We start from the raw sequence: 16,462 nt of genomic DNA on the forward strand, positions 1-16,462 counted from the left end.
AGACTTCAATGATGCAAACATACGTTTGATCTCCATATGTTAGGAGAAGTAGATTATTACTTCTTATGTAAAAGTTCTGGTAAGCTTGTAGTTTATCTAACAATAATATTCATATCTCAAACAACAATTTCTTTGCAGACCGCGCCATCCTCTGTCATTTGTTTTAATCTTTTTCAGGAGTGTGCGTGTGTGGGTTTAGAATAAAAAAAAGAACATAGTTTTATTTTTTAAACCACTGCTTTTATTCTTCAGTGTAATAATAAAGTTTTACATTATTATAAAGATCATTATTATATTTATCTTTAGTTTTCAATTAAAATTAAAAGTTCATTCAGTCATCTGCGGAACAGTCGCCGTCGTGAAGTCCAGCTACCTCTAGCTTATAGGATGAATCCTCAGTGCGGAAGTCAGGCAGCGCAGGCAGAACAGGAAACGGTTTGCTTGCCTCCAAAGACGCTCCAAAAGACGGGAAAGTCCAGGGAAACAGCTAAAGATTCAATGAACATAAACATATAATATCTACTGACAGATTAAAATACACATAACATAGACTAAAAACTAACAAATAAAAAAAATAAAAAATTATCGGAGAAGAAATATTTTTGTTTTTCTCCCTCCTCACAAAACGTTCCATAACATCTCTTCGGCTCAGGCAAACTCGATGAGTTATCGCAAAGTGGGTGCCCGCGTGACAACGCTATCCCGGGATAATATGTGCGACTTTCGATTCCATGAGACTTCGAACAATTGACATGAAGATTCGAACACAATGAAAGTTCATACACGAACCGATGACAGAGTCCAGAAGAAACAACCAGTGAAACTGATAAGCCTTTAGACGAAGGTAAGTGTGCAATGGCATGTAGAAGAAATTCCCTATTGCTAGTCCGAACAAGCGTCCGTGTGACCACTCGTAGTAACACATTTGGGTAATTTATAATAACACACATAGATACTTAAATACAAAATAAATCCAGAGATACTTAAATAATACATAGTAGGAAAACATAAATAAAATATAAAATAGGAATTATGTACATTATTTACAAAAATAAGAGTCAGGCAGCAGTACAAATCTATACTTAAAAAACAAAAACAAAGCTGAAGTAAGGAAGGGTGTTACATAATTGGTTGCCAGAAAAAGGGGTTAATTTAAATGTCTGAGAATCGCAAGCGGGCGCTTGCTATTAGCAGCAAGTGTATGGTCATATTGAGGTACAGTAATTGTATTGTTGTTTACATTAGGAATATTTTCATAAAATTTTTCAGCGAGGAGTGCAAAATAATTTGGGATTGTTGGAATTTCCAACTCCTCATGGATTACCGTGTTTCTGATGAACCATCGGCTTCTAGAAATTTGCCTAAGGGTGACATTCTGCAAGACTTGCAGTTTGTTGATATTAGTGTTGCTGGTATATCCCCAAACAGGGCAGGCATAAGAAAGTATGGGACGCAAAAGGGTCTTGTAAATGAGCAACTTATTATCAATAGAGAGAACGGAGTTCCGGCTAATTAAGGGGGTAAGTGTTCGTTTACGAACACGGAACTTGGCAATAAGTTGTGTAATGTGTGGGGTCCATGTGAGCCGCCTATCTAAAGTGATGCCTAGGTATCGGGCTTGCCTAGTCCACTGAATAGGGGTATTATACATGAGGATGTCCTCCAAGTCGATATGTACTTTTTTTGTAAACCAGATCGCCTCCGACTTGTCTACGTTGATTTTAAATTTCCAGGCAGTAAGCCAGGACTCGAGTGTGTGGATGTGAGATTGAAGTGCTTGTATAACTGGACCAGGAGATGCATTTTTTGAGAGTATTGCCGTGTCATCAGCGTACATAGCCAGGGTGGTGTGTGGTGTTTGTGGGATATCGTTCGTGTAAATATTGTAGTATATGGGCCCAAGGAGGCTCCCTTGTGGGACCCCAGCCCTGATAGCCCGTGTGGTTGAGTATGTGTTGTTTACACGAACGACAAAGTGTCTATCCTTAAGATAGGAGTAGGTGATGGCTGTGATGTAGTCTGGGAAACCCAGAGTGATGATTTTGTGCATGAGGCCCTCCAGCCAAACACGATCGAAGGCCTTAGCTACATCAAGGAAGATGGCACCTGTGGTCTGCCGCTCCTGCAGTCCTTTGGAGATGTAATCTGTCACCCGGTACAGCTGGTGGACAGAGGAATGTTTCTTCCTGAAACCATGTTGTTGAGGGATAATTAGATTTTTAAGATCCATGTAGGCATGGATTCTTGTCAGGATGATATGCTCTGCCACCTTGCTGAGCGAGGACAGAAGACTGATTGGTCTGTAGGAGGCTGGTTCTGTAGGAGTCTTTCCAGGCTTAAGGATGGGTACTATAATAGCAATCTTCCATGGCATTGGGTAGTGTCCAAGTCTTAGGATGGCATTGATGATAGAAGTAAGCTTCAGTAGCATGAGAGTTCCCATGTTTCTGATCATCTTGTTTGAGATCCTGTCAATGCCAGGGCTTTTCTTGATGAGCAGTTTTTCAATGTAGCCATAGACCTCCGAGGGTCTGACCGGAGTGATGTTGTTCGTGCATGGTTTTGAAAGGAATTCTGTGAGTGTGGTGTTAACAAGATGTTCTGTTTGAGGGTGAGAAATGTTGTTTGCGCAGAATTGAGAAGCATAGTGATCAGCTAGTGACTCAGCTTTCTCAATATCTGTGAGGGCAATATTTTGTTGGCCGTTAAGGGGCGGAATGTTTGTGTAGCATCTCTTGAGTTTAGCAGTCACCTTCCAGACAGAGCTAGGATCTGCTGAAAGGGACGTGAGATAGTTGGTCCAGTCTCGTTGTGTATGTTTGTAGGTTCGAGTCCTGACCAGATGATTCAGTCTATTGAGTATGGTTTTATCTGCCGGGAATCGATGCCTTTGCCAGATCTTTCTGGCAGCGTTTCTTTCTTGTATGAGTTTCTTGAGCTCTGGATCAGTTGCTTTGTGCCGGTGAGTAACTGGTATGCTGTTTGCATCCAAGGCAGTTGTTAAGTTAGCAGTAAAATCTTGGACTAAAGCATCTAACTCATCACCCGTGGTGGCTGTTGGAATGTGTAATGTGGTGTTGTTTAAGGCTTTGGCATATCCTGCCCAGTTAGTAATAAAGGCCTTTTTGTGTGGTGTGCTACAAACAGCAGTTCTCACCTGTATCATGACCGGATTATGGTCAGAGGATAACTCGGTGAGGGTTTGAATGGATCTGTGATAACAACCTTTTAGAAGGAAGAAATCCAGAACATTCGCTGATCTGGCACTGTAGCGTGTTGGTGTGTCTGGAGCTGCAATGGTAACACCGGCCTCAGTGGCAAATCGGTGAAGTACAGAGCCTAGGTAGTTTGATCTACTGCAGTTCCATGCGCGGTGGTGTGCGTTGAAGTCTCCGCCTATGATTGTTTTCCTGTTGAGTTGGAATAGCGCTTCAAAATCCTGCGCAATATTTGCTTGTGATCTTTTGTTGCTGGGTATATAGGCAGAGATAACAGTGAGTGGATGTGAGGTGAGTGTAGTGACTGTAATAGCTATGGCTTCTAGGCCTAAAAGCTGTGGCAGTGTTGTGTGATGGAGCGCTTAACGAGGATTAAAAGTCCACCTCCTGGGTGGCTGTTGGTCCTTTCCCGGTCGAGCCTGTAGACACAGTAGTTGGCGATCTGGACATTCGTGTGTGGACTAAGCTTGTGTTCCTGTAGGAGTAAAATATCAGGACAGTGCTCATTTACAAAAATGCGTAACTCATCTAATTTATGGTACAATCCGTTTGCGTTCCATGTTACAATTATAAGGTCATTATTCATGATCACTCATTTTCTGCGAGCCCGTGTATTTCTTCAAGCATAATATGCAGGACCTGGATCTTATCCAGGATGTGCAAGCATTTCCTGAGTTCAGGCAGCTTACTTTTATACACACTAATTATTTTGCTTAAATTACATCCGAATATATTTTCAATTTCTTTCATTATATTCATGAGTTCAAATATTAACATCTCTTCTGACATCATCATTAACTATCTTTCAGCGAAGGTCAGATTTCAGTTTAGAGAACGGATAATAATCACTCGGACCTAGATCTCCTCCAAACTCCTTAAATCCATGTTGCTGATTTTAAATTACTGAAAGAAATCAGGGTACCCATCTTGCAGAGACTTTTTTTCACGTCAAGACGTTGATGTAGAAGGCGCAAAACAGTCGGTTTTCGATAGATATAACCCTGCTCTAATCTCTCGTCATTCAACATTTCTTCCTGGATGCAAGTATTTTCTGGTGTAAATGTCTCCGAAGGAAAACCTACACAAAAAAATAAACTTCTACATATTCTCGGCCCTCGGAAAATTGCTTTCCTCATTTGTTCATTACAGAATCACTATACAGATACTGTCTAATTTTATTTTTATTTATTTTTATTTATTTATTTATTTATTTATTTATTTATTTTGGCATTTAAGACCTTTTCCAGTCAAAAATCTAATCACAGGAAGATATTCAACTTTAAATATTTCAGTACTAATTAGCACATCAATGCACTCAATAAACGATCAAGAAAGAAAGTATACGATTTCTACGGCAGCGCATTTGAAAGTCGCTGCCGGAAACTTTTGGATCTGCCTACCTTAGAAGGAAATATGACGGGGGCTAGATTGCTAAATCTGAAGGATACAAAATTACGAATATACAGTCAAGTAGCGATTATAGCTTGTAATTAATGATCGTGGAATAATTCTTAATAGAACAACTTAATCCAGGTAAAGAAGTTTTTACTGGTTTTCTGCAAGTCACAGACATTTTTAAATCTCTGCGTAGCGTAGAATTCTTCATATACATGCAAACATTAGTTAATTATCCAAAGGACATTGTTCCTGATGGTCTGGACTCTTTCAATGTCAGCATAAGCAGCAGCCACCCAGGCATCAGAGGATCTAAAACCTGTGGGCCAGTTGGATCTAAAACCAACTGCAAGCGTAAGTTTGCCTCACGTGAGAGTCTCATTCGAGATTGAAATAATCCCCAAATACTTAATACTAGATATTTTTCTTGGGACTTCTCGCTAAGCAGATAACGGTTATCCGATATATCTATATATATTTTAAAATATTAATATATGTTTTTTAAATGGCCAGACGCTTTATTAAATAGCCATTAGCCTTCGCCACTACAAGTGCGGAAGTGCTGGCCGTTTCATTATGGAAGCACCTAATAGGTAACCACCGCTGCCTCCTATGAAGGGACGGAATTCGAACCTGGGCAACAAAACATAATGTACAGGCTTGAGTTTTCGAACTGTCAAGATACTTGTTGATTCGACTTGTTGTTATCGATAGAAATTTTCCATTTGTGGAACCAGTCTTCGATTTCAAGAATTATAACTTACAGCTTGGCTGAAAATTTTTGATATATCGCAAGCACAGCGGGCAAGAAGCCAGCTGTGATCAATTCCTGGTTTATGGAAATCTGATGTATCAATGCAAGACAAGTTTTAAGGAAGAAGGCTTCCGTGTATCAGCATAAAAGCTTCTATTAGTAGGAAAAATGAACATCGTTTTAACTATTTAACAGTAATATAGGTTCCTCCAGGAAAGACTTGATTATAAGAAAAATTTCCCTGCTAAATAAATATTCTCTCAGACGAAACGGTGAAACATTTTTGTCATGTTTTAACATAAGCAGAGTATAGCATCTTTTATTACGAAGATTGGGAGCAGGAATTCCGTAATCCGAATTAATTGCTTGGTAGCGTTTAGCTCTCTCTTAAAGCTATACAAGGTATAAGACAGGGATATTTAGTCTTTTACGGTACAGTACCTTCAGCAATTTGCCATCCTATAATATGGTCTACCAATTGGCAGGGGCGTAAGCTCTAGAGTTTCCAGCGCCCGGGGACAACTGAAGAATTTGCGCCCCTTTCTGTGTGCCAAGAACGGAAAACATTTCAATAAAAAAATTCGTAACCCTTGGATGCTGCGCCCGGGGAAAGATGTCCCCCCTTGCCACGCCACTGCCAATTGGGTAGCCATCAATTTCATGTGACATTTTTGAAGTTTAGGAAAAGAAGATTTATCATCTTCCATGACTATAAAAATACAAATTTATTCAGATTTAAAAAATCCTCATTATCTTGGTGACAAATTCAGCAGCATATTTTTTGTAATCATCAGTGCCTAGACTGGTGCCTTTTTCATGCTCATACTCTTGATGAACTCTTGAATTCGCCTGCAGATATGAAGTCATATGTGTTATCTGCTATGAAAATACAGATGTAGTCATTAGTTGAATTGTTCATATGATTGATAAAATCAGAATCGGATTCTTCATATACCAGGCCATCATTTCAATGTCCGTTGCATGGGCTTGTTACACATAAGTATTTTTTAAACTTCTAAAGGGAGTCGTATTAAGTTAAATTTTTCTTTCTAACCCTTTCTTGCTTGTCTTTCAGCTATCTTGAATTTAATAAATTAACTTGTATTGTTGATACGTGTGTATTCAACACACGTATCAACAATACAAGTTAAACTACTAGGATGCCAAGTAGTTAATATTGTTGAGACGATTTCCGTCAGATATAAATTTTTCTTAATTTGTCTGGGGATAATAAGAGAGTTACAGTAGAGGCCTCACTGCAGGCCAGGGTAATATTTTCTCTAACATTGTTCATAACAGCAAAATGCAAAGTTTTTTGTGCGGTTCTTCAAATTATGGAGGATTAAACTATAGCCAATTAGTACAGACTTCAATTCTGGGCATATTAGCCCGATAAAATAAATTATTTTCACTAGCAACAAACTGTGAAAGAGCTGAAGTTTTTAAACAGAGCTTTCTAACCAGAAACAAAATAATAATTCTGAAAAATAAACCAAAATTTGAAGGCTAAGCGTGTACGCTCCTCCACTGTACGCTGCTCAGAACATCACAACATAAGCACACAGATATAGCTATTTTAAATTACATTACAAATCTAGAGAAGACAGATTTACAAAATATAAAATTGCTACTAAAAACACCAGAACTTATTATTCAGTCGGAACTCACCAGAGTTAGGCTCTGGTGTTTTTCACTTTTTGCGTGAAATTCTAATTCCAATCGTAGTGCGCCGGATAACGAATTCCGGATCCCAAATACGGCAAGCTCCGGTATTTTCTTCGGTAATTCATTTAAATATCACCCTAATATTCTGCTATTATTGTAGCACTTCATTTAGCAGTTAAAAACTGATATTTGAACTCAAACATGTTTGACTTTCATGATAGCTTGAACAGCCGAGAACAAAAATTCTCGTCGAAATGCGTATAGTTTCAGAAAAAGGTATATATAGCTTATAGCTTCAATAGATTTTGGTTATCTGGTCAAGATAGCCTGTATTGTTATGTGATCGAGGCTTTAAACGGATTAAGCACTTTTGCCTGACACACACACACACACACACACACAAAAAAAAAAAAAAAAAAAAAAAAAAAAAAAAAAATTAAATCTTTGGTACATTAATTGGTTACTAAAAACTTCCTCATATGATATTTGTTTTACTTACAACTGTTTTTCAAAATATTTACCTTTAAAAAGAAATCCTCGGGATCATGTTTTGTTTATATTCAATAACCCATTTTTAATTTTTTTATTTATGGTAATTTGATTTTGACAGCGATTATTAACTTATTTTCTAATATTTCTTTTTACCTTTTCATTTTTTAGATTTTAATCATTCACTGGTTACAATTTTATTTACTTAACTTTGTTAGGGCTCCGACACTTCTAATATCAGAAATTAAGCTCTGAGAAGCATTATTACAGTGTTTACTGATGAAAAGCCATCAATATGGCAATTTTTTTAAAACCCTTAGGGAGACTGTGTTCGAAAATGCAGGCTTTCCTTCTGTAAGGATAATGTTAACCGTTTGAGTCCGGCGCGCGCTTCACTTGTCGTATGCCAAAAATACGGCGCAGCTGGATAGCGCTTTTTATGTTTTGTATCGAGAATGCGAAGACGCTGCTGTTAGTTAGTATACTTGAAAAAAAAAAAAAAAAAAAAAAAATCATTGTCACTTTCAAATGAATCAGAACTTGACATGAGCTACTTCGTAATGATCAGTATAACACTTGGTAAAAAAATGAAAACAATTTTCAATTCCTATAAAACAACTGCTACTGATATCACTTCAACTGCTCTCAATAATTGCGTAAAGTATACTAACCAACAGCAGCGTCTTCGCATTTCCCTCGATACAAAAGAAGCGCTATCGCGCTGCGCCGTATTTTTGGCATACGGGACAAGTGAAGCGCGATAGCGCTTCGCCGGACTCAAACGGTTAATTTTATTATCAGTTAAATTTCGAGTTCAACTTCTTTCCAGTCAAATTCTTAACTTCAACTTACTACTTCCGGCCAGAACGTAGTTTAGAATCACGTCTGAATACATAATGAGGAGCGGTATTAAATTATTAAGTTCTTCGGTCTTGGCGAGAGGGTTACCGGTGGCGTGGCAAATGCGGTCAAGAGCAGGAGACTGACGTTAATTACGGAAGGGGAAAGTAAACGGCTGTGTCAGGGATCATAAGGGGAGATATATTTTTTTTTTAAAAAGTGTTTTTTGGCTAGTTTATACATTCAAAGGAAAATACAAGTTACTCACTGAACTTCGCACATTAATCTGAATAACCTTTAAACCCGATGAACAGTACATTTGTGTGACAAGGCGAGCTTTCTGACTGTACAATCTGTTTTACATTTAGCGAGCTTGTGCCGAATAAGTTTATTCGCTATTTTATGTAATTTCTGCAATATTTTGTAATTCTTTTATTTTTTTCATTTAAATTTTATTTTTTTAAAGATAATTTCTTTTTATTCACAAATATTTATATTTTCTATTTTTCTAATAAGTGAAACATTTAATAAAATTCTGATATTTTGTTTTCATAAGATAAAGTACGAAACCTTTGTTAAAATTTTCATAGCTCACTGTAGTTCAGTGACCGTATTTTAATGTGCCATTTTATTCGCGAGTCCATTTATCCGATTTGAAACTTGGAAATGAATTAACAAATCGATCTGTCCATTCAATTGGTCCTATCGACTTGAATACAGTGAGCCTGAGTAAACGGGAAGTATCTTTCGTAAATATAAAAACCATTATAAGCGCATTTCTAAATAATAATTTTAAAATATAATTTTCACAGCTGTTTGACGCTGCTTTCATTTCTTAATTATAAATATAAATATATGTACTGAAAATTACGAAGAGAATAACACATACGTATCTGTTATTACGAGAATGAGTATTGCTAATGTATGCGATAGGGCTTGAAAACTAATTTTGATTCACCTTTCTTTTCTTTATGAATGACGAATATCTGTTTGCCATACACGTGATCAAATAGGGAATAAGTGTTTAATCCGTAAGATTATAAGTATTGATTAACATTTCATATAACTACTTTTAATTGAGGCTTTCTAAGAGCAATCCCCTTAATTTTGACTCGCAGCTTTTAATTTTAGACTAGGATATGAGCATAGAATCTACCTTTAAACAATGGGATTTTTTTTTAAACACTGTGGCATGACAGTGCCTAGTAATAATAGTTTTAGCATCACTAAGAATCATTTTCTGGATTCTCATATTGATTTTTTTTCAAAAGATATTAAAAGCTGCAATTGACGAGTATGAGCAATGCATAATACATACATATATAACGTAAGCATACCATAAAGAAAAATGAACCCCAACAAAAGCTGATCGACTGCTATTAAACTCTAAAGAGGGGTTTATCAGAGGGAAAATGGCAATTAAAATAAATTAAAATTCCATTTAATTGATTTTAATTATTTATTTACTGTATCGATTTATTATTAATTCTAATGGATTGGAATATTTGAATATGAATTAGCTGAATATTTAAGAAAAATATTATGACTGCGAGAATAGGAAAAAAAAAAAAACATTTTTTGAATATTTACTTTCTTATAGAATGCAGATAAATTCATTTCTACTCAATGAAAATCCAAATTTAGTAGCTAATTAATCTGTCCTGTATCGAGCACTTTAGTTCAGTGATCCGTATTAATGTGCGCTTTTTTTTAAAAAAATTTAAATGTTTCAAGAATAATTAGAAAAGGGCATAACTCTCTTCTTACCCTTAAATTCTTCAATAAAAAAACTGCATTTTCAGCTATAACCAAGTGAAATAATTTTCTAAATATAATTCAAAGCATGAAAAATAAGGTACATAAACAGCTTGGAAATGGAACTAGCATTGAGATTCTCTTTAAGAAATATGGTGAAGCTTAGCAGAAAGTCTACGAAGTGAAGTAATTCCGTAGAATATTTTCTCTTTATGATTAAATTGCACTCAATTATACTTTATAAACGACATGTAAATACTATTTAATGTATATGTGTGGATGTGTGTGTGTGTAGCTCACTAGCGGCTGAGCTGTAAAATCAAAAAAACCAGACCAAACAATAGATATAAGTAGCTTAAAAACTGCTATATTTTACGTATACTTATCAAGTAATATTTCAATATATATAATGATTAAAAGAAAGGAAAAGTAGGATCCTAACTGATTGTATATAATGTAATCCCTATGAAGGCCCTAACAATTCTTTCTCACTTAAAGTCGTAACCCAAAAAGAGAACAAGTAAAATTAAACTTCAGATACGTATACAATACTGAATCTAATACAAAAAATACAAAATATAAAAATAAATTATATATGTACGAAACCTAACTAACCATTTATATTGATATTACGTAAATATACGTATGGTAACGAACATTGTATAATAAAGATATTTTATACCTTGTTCTATATTTGGTTCCATTTATATATACCTATACATAGATATATATAATTTAAGGATTATAGTAGTAGTTAATACTACTACATATAAAACACAAAAGTGCATCAATAATGTATCTTTCTGTATTATTTAACTTCCTTCTTAAGAATTTTCTGCATTATAGTTTGCGTTATTTTATTCTAAGTCTCAAATAAAAACAACTATTGTTTATATGTTATTAGAAAATTAACCAAAAAGCAGCGACCACAATGTAATTGAGAAACAGTCCTTAGCCGTGAAAAGGTTGAAAGCCATTCGGTTATGACTATTATCTCACATACTGAGCTACTTCGCATACATGGAACATAGCATTCGAAATGAAAAACTCAATATTTACTACAAATTCATTCGTGTAACAAATATCTGTCTTTCTACACCTATGGCTTTAAAAAAAGATGTTATTTATCTTACAGTTTATCATTAAGTAATACATTTTCATTGTACAAAATTGCATTCATTCGAAGAATTCAATTTGTATTTTCCTCTGTATAAAACTGAATGTAGAGAAGTTAGATGTTTAAACGACCCCCAAGACCCCGAGCAAGATTCCTCCCTACTTTTCAGCCCCCCTGTGAAAAAAGGGGTTCTAAATTTACGACCTGACCGCATATAAGGGTATTTCGGGTTACCAGGTATTCTGTCTGTACGCGTCCGCCCTTTTTTTTTTTTAGGCTACCCTCTCGTACGCTGGGCCGTACTTAGGCCCTCGATAGCTTCGCAGTCAATTAGCGTTAAGGGGCCAACTCGGTTAGAATCTTGATAGCTTCGGCTATATCTCTTTAGTTTAGATTAGTTTACTTCTTAGCCTCTTAAGTTCAAGCCCAAGTGTCGGCTTTCATTGTACACTCCAAGACGGAGTTCTGTTAAATCTTATTTGAATAATAAAGGGCTATTTACCCTTCCAGCTTGTTGTTTCTTGTCACACGAACCCAAGCGATTACTCGCTTATCAGTTCTTAAGATTCTTGACGTTCAACTGTAACGTAGCATTTACAAGTGGGAAACTCTACACTTCTATTGCATTTTTGAAGGTCTAGCATTCCTTACTTTAGAGGTCCAGCTTTCCAGAGGACCCTGCTTGAAAAATCTGACCCTGGCTGCTAACCTAAAAATTCAAATAAATAATATAAGCACAAAAATAAATAAAAGTCTTTTTTTTAAATTTTTTTTTTTTAAAATTTTTTTTACGCATACTATAATAGCTTTATGTTTCCTTCCTCCCTCCCATTTTTGAAAAGGTTAGGTTGTCTGAACGCGGAAAAGTGTACGTAAGCTATCTACTTAAGAACCTAAGAGTTAGGTTATACTATTTGAACATGACAAAACACATATAAAGGCACTGCATAAGAAAAACGATGCTTTTGTGGAGGACTTTCTAAGAGAAACTAGCTCATATCCATATTAGACTTGGGAGGGGGAAAAAAAACCCACCTCTACAGCAGGCCTCCCGAATTTAAATTAACATGAATCAACAGTACTAATCAGCTGGCCACTGGCGTGGAGGCCTTCTCAGAAAACAAATTTCGAATTGTACATAACGGGATCAAAAGTTTTTTTTTTAAAATTATTATTAAGGTAAGCTGTCACGAATAATGACGCACGAGCTAAGTACGGCAAAACACACAAGGGCACTGCCTAAGAGAAGGGATAACTTTGTGAAGGACTTTCCTAGGGAAACTGGTAGGCGCAACAACTCAGAGACGAATTTCTTAATCTGTAGATTTAGGTACAGCTAATAAATAATGTGTTAGAAGAGAAAGGAGGGGATTTTTATATAATAAAGAAAAAAAAATAATAAGAAGTCATAAACATTTTCTGTAAACACGGTATTTTTTTCTAAGTAATGACATTAATACACATTTCGTAAAAAATAAATAAAAATTTTACATAATGATGAGACGCTGCCATTCAATTCCAATTTTCAGAAAGATTAACCTTCATAAAAAGATTTTGTTATTTTTTGCAAATATGGTATTTTTTCTCAGTAATGATATTAATGCATATTTTGTAAAAAACAAATAATTGTATCTAATGATGTGACTCTTCCATAATGGCTTCGGCATTTTCATAAAGATCAGCCTTCATAAGAGTGCTCCAGGAAAATCAGTTTCTAACTTGGGAGGGGGGGAAGGCTCGGTCACTTTTATCAACACTCCCTAGAACTTAACCCAGGGTTATCGAGAAGGGCTGCTTTTATGCAGGCGTAAGCTTGGTTGTTTGTGTATAACTTCTGTGCCCCAGACAGGATAGACAGATTCTTCTGATAAACATTCTTAATTGTTGCGGCACATTTTAAAATGCACATAATTAGTTAGAAGTGTCAGTAAAAATATGAAAAGTAAATGAGACCTGGATGGTTGGCGGAATTAATTCAGTGCTATGGTAATATTAGTAAAATTTTCTGCAGCGCTCTTGTTGGTGAAGTTGAGTTTTACTGCACAGATAAGAGAGTTTAAATACTAAGAAAAGAAAACAATAAATTTGATAACTGATTAGCTGCGTTCTTTTAATATACCACTTCATGAGTGATGCATGCCGACTATATTCAGTGGTCTCATCATCTTAGGTAGATCAAAATTACTGGTAATTTCCCGTAAATTAATTATTATTATTAATTTTCATGGCAAGAATTAGAAGAAAGGTTTAAGATTTTAATAATTTTAAGTCCAAATTTTATATTATTTTTATTAGCATCAAAATATAACCTTAGACTTGAAGATACATTTACATAATTGACCGATGAGCATTGTTTATTGATTAATTCAGTGTCATGATTATGTAATGTGCCAGTCAAAAAAATTAATATTTAGCTATAAATATAAATAGGTTTGAATTACAAAACTTCAAACAGGAAATAAATGTAAATTGAAACTTCTTTCTGAGTGATAAATTTAAAATTTAGTTTTTTTTTGAGGTGGGGGGGAAACCCTCCACTTTTGTTAAAAAATGAAAATGAAATTTCCGCCCCGTCTGCAATCTGAGTTTGAGGCTACTGCATCCGAACAAAGCAGTGTTCTATATCAAACATCGCCTTGGATGGTATTGTGGTTAGCACACGCGACTGCTATACGGAGGTTGCGGATTCGAAACCCATGTAAAATTTGTGTATACCCACTCATCCCTCCGTGTGCGTTACGTGCAACACTAACAGTGTTACAGTCTGGATATAATGCCGCAATTAGATTTCGCAATTTCTGACTAATCATTTGGAAGCAAGTATCGGGTCAATTGTCAATAAAGAGGAAATATTAATTTGGGCTAACTGATAAACATGTAAAGCTAATTAACTAATGAGGATATTATATATGATTGCTAAAACTCTGTCAACTTAAGGAAACCTTTTAGCAAGTTATTCTTTCGAAGAACTCCGCCTCAGTCTTAGAAAAATATATCTTAATATTTAAAGTCGATTCGTATGTTACAGGTATTTTATGTAAAGAACAGTACTGCACTTTTTTTATTAAAACATTTAATATAAAATTAATGTAATTAATGTAATTTACTTTCTAGTAATGTATCTTTATATTTTTTAGTTATTACACGTTTTTTTTGGCGAAAATTAAACAACCTAATCTTAGTAGAATGTAAGGGTTTAATCAAATTATTAACTGAATTGGATTATGGCAAAGAGAAGGAATACCTCCGTGAGGAGACTTTCTAAGGAAAACTGGTGCATTATCTTAAACCCCAGAAATTTTTAGTCATGTAAATCAAATCCAAACTTAGTGTAACGAATTGGATACATACTGTTTACCTTATATAGTTTTAGAAAGTTTCAGTGTGGTGGCACCACTAAGGGTGTAACGGTCATTATTGGAAATCCATATTACATGGAACAATGGTTGCCAGAGCGTACTCCGAAGAGAGGCTGGACATTCCCACCAATCCACACGAGAGGACTTTCGGCTCACCACATATTTAGAGTGCCGCCATGCCGCACCGACACTACATTTAGAAACATTCACTCACCAGCGACCGAGCGGTAAAGACGCTGAACACTGCTAGTTTAGTCCGAGGTTCGAATCATGAATTCGTCCGTGAACGAGCTGGCAGCATGGGTGTTTTCGTGGTTTTCCCCATGTGTAACGTGTATACGAGACAGTCTCCCTTAGAAAGTCCTCCATGAATGCATCCCTCCTCTTAGGCAGATAGCCCTTGACTTTGCTGTAATTAAATAACCTAACCTAGAAACATTCATATCTTCTCCGGGATTCGAACCGTAGTAGGCTCCCCTAACCACTATACATTATTGCGTGTTGATGTGTAGAGTATAGACATCATTTGTGTTTGTTGTTATTTTGATGTATTCAAAATTTTAAAATTGTTTGAACAAGAACATTGTTTGAAATTGTTATTACACATTTGCCTATATTGTTTTTGGCATAATGTAGCCATTTGGCAACAATAGCATTTTTCCAAAAATTGGAATAAAAATTTAGTTTAGAATTTTTTTATATATTAAGTATATTTCCTATTTTATTTGATATCAATTCTAATGTATTTTTGACTTTAGATGTTTTTTTTATCCATAAATGCATGAATTTTTATTTTTAAAATTTTCCCCTAAACAACTGCTTAGCTGTAGAATTACCATTTTGCAGTTAAAATTAGGAACCTTAAATGCAGCTAACAGAAAAGTGTTTTACGATGAAATTCCTTATACTTCACCGTTCAAAATAATTTACAAATTGGCATGAGTTTCTGCTTATCTTCCCGATGCGTCTGCGTCTTGATGGGGGGGGGGGGAAACACTTCCTTATAAGCGGGTCTACAAATTTTATTAAACATTAAATGCAATTTGAAGCTTATAAAGTATTTTTTCCAGCTTTTCTGCCTGCGTACTGTAACTGGGTAGCACGACCAACGCGTATTCGGGAGGTCCGGGGTTTGAATTCCGGCGACGGCCCTGCGGATTTCTTCAGTTTACTACTGACATCGAAAAAATTCTAAAAAATGTTATCTACAAGCCTCTATTAGAGTTTTACCTATTAGATATTAGATGCCACTTTCACACTCTTTTGTTGAGGCGAAAAGTTCTTGATTACGTATAAAAGAGGCTTAAGATGGGAAGATGATATATTTTCTTTTCTAAAAGATACTAAACTAAGGGTAACAACAAAACCCAACTAAGATTCGCCTATCAGAAAATTTCTTCTGCATTTATTTCTGTTTTGCTGGTTTCATTAGAAAATTGAAAAAGATGTCAACTAGATAACTGTAATAATCCAGTAAAATTTGATAGCATTTAAAAAATTGATATAAAGAGCCGATTTCTAGCAACAAAAGATGCTAAAAATCTTCTAACCTAATTCTATTCAAAGAGTAAATAAAAATCATGCGTTTATTTTTGAAATAAAACTTTAAAATTTCATCATTTTGAACTGTAGCAACATTCCCTATTAGAAAAACAGTCGATGGCATTTCAAAAATTCGTTTTATTACTCCAGTTGTTTCCTGTGAAGTTGCATGAGTTTTTCACAGTGTCAGAGTTGTTGTCCAAAAAACCTCCCTCCCCCCAAAATGGCCGGCCCTCAACCGTCTTCGGCTTGGCCACAACAAAGGCCAGAAGTGTTTGTCACTTTATTATGAAGGAACCTAATAAGAGGCTGGTCAAGCATGGCGACT

At 35.5% G+C, this 16,462-nt stretch overlaps 1 protein-coding gene across 4 annotated transcripts in view; it reads right to left on the reverse strand.

Moving 5' to 3' along the window:
- Positions 1-218: 218 nt before the first annotated feature.
- LOC118182592 (uncharacterized) overlaps positions 219-16,462 on the reverse strand; it is a 117,785-nt gene continuing 101,541 nt past the window's right edge. For 2 of the 4 annotated variants that reach the window (XM_035351966.2, XM_035351965.2), the window contains 2 exons: positions 11,885-11,942; positions 219-487 (listed from right to left, as the gene is read on the reverse strand). In XM_035351966.2, the coding sequence (XP_035207857.2) occupies positions 332-487; positions 11,885-11,942 (214 nt within the window). In that variant the 3' untranslated portion in view covers positions 219-331. The remainder of the gene's footprint in view (positions 488-11,884; positions 11,943-16,462) is intronic. The other 2 variants (XR_004757087.2, XR_015040360.1) reach the window with 1 other exon arrangement.

This window comes from Stegodyphus dumicola, chromosome 3 (genome assembly GCF_044657685.1).
Source record: "Stegodyphus dumicola isolate Sdum_Otavi_A_Nest chromosome 3, ASM4465768v1".
Classification (NCBI taxonomy): Eukaryota; Metazoa; Arthropoda; class Arachnida; order Araneae; family Eresidae; genus Stegodyphus; species Stegodyphus dumicola.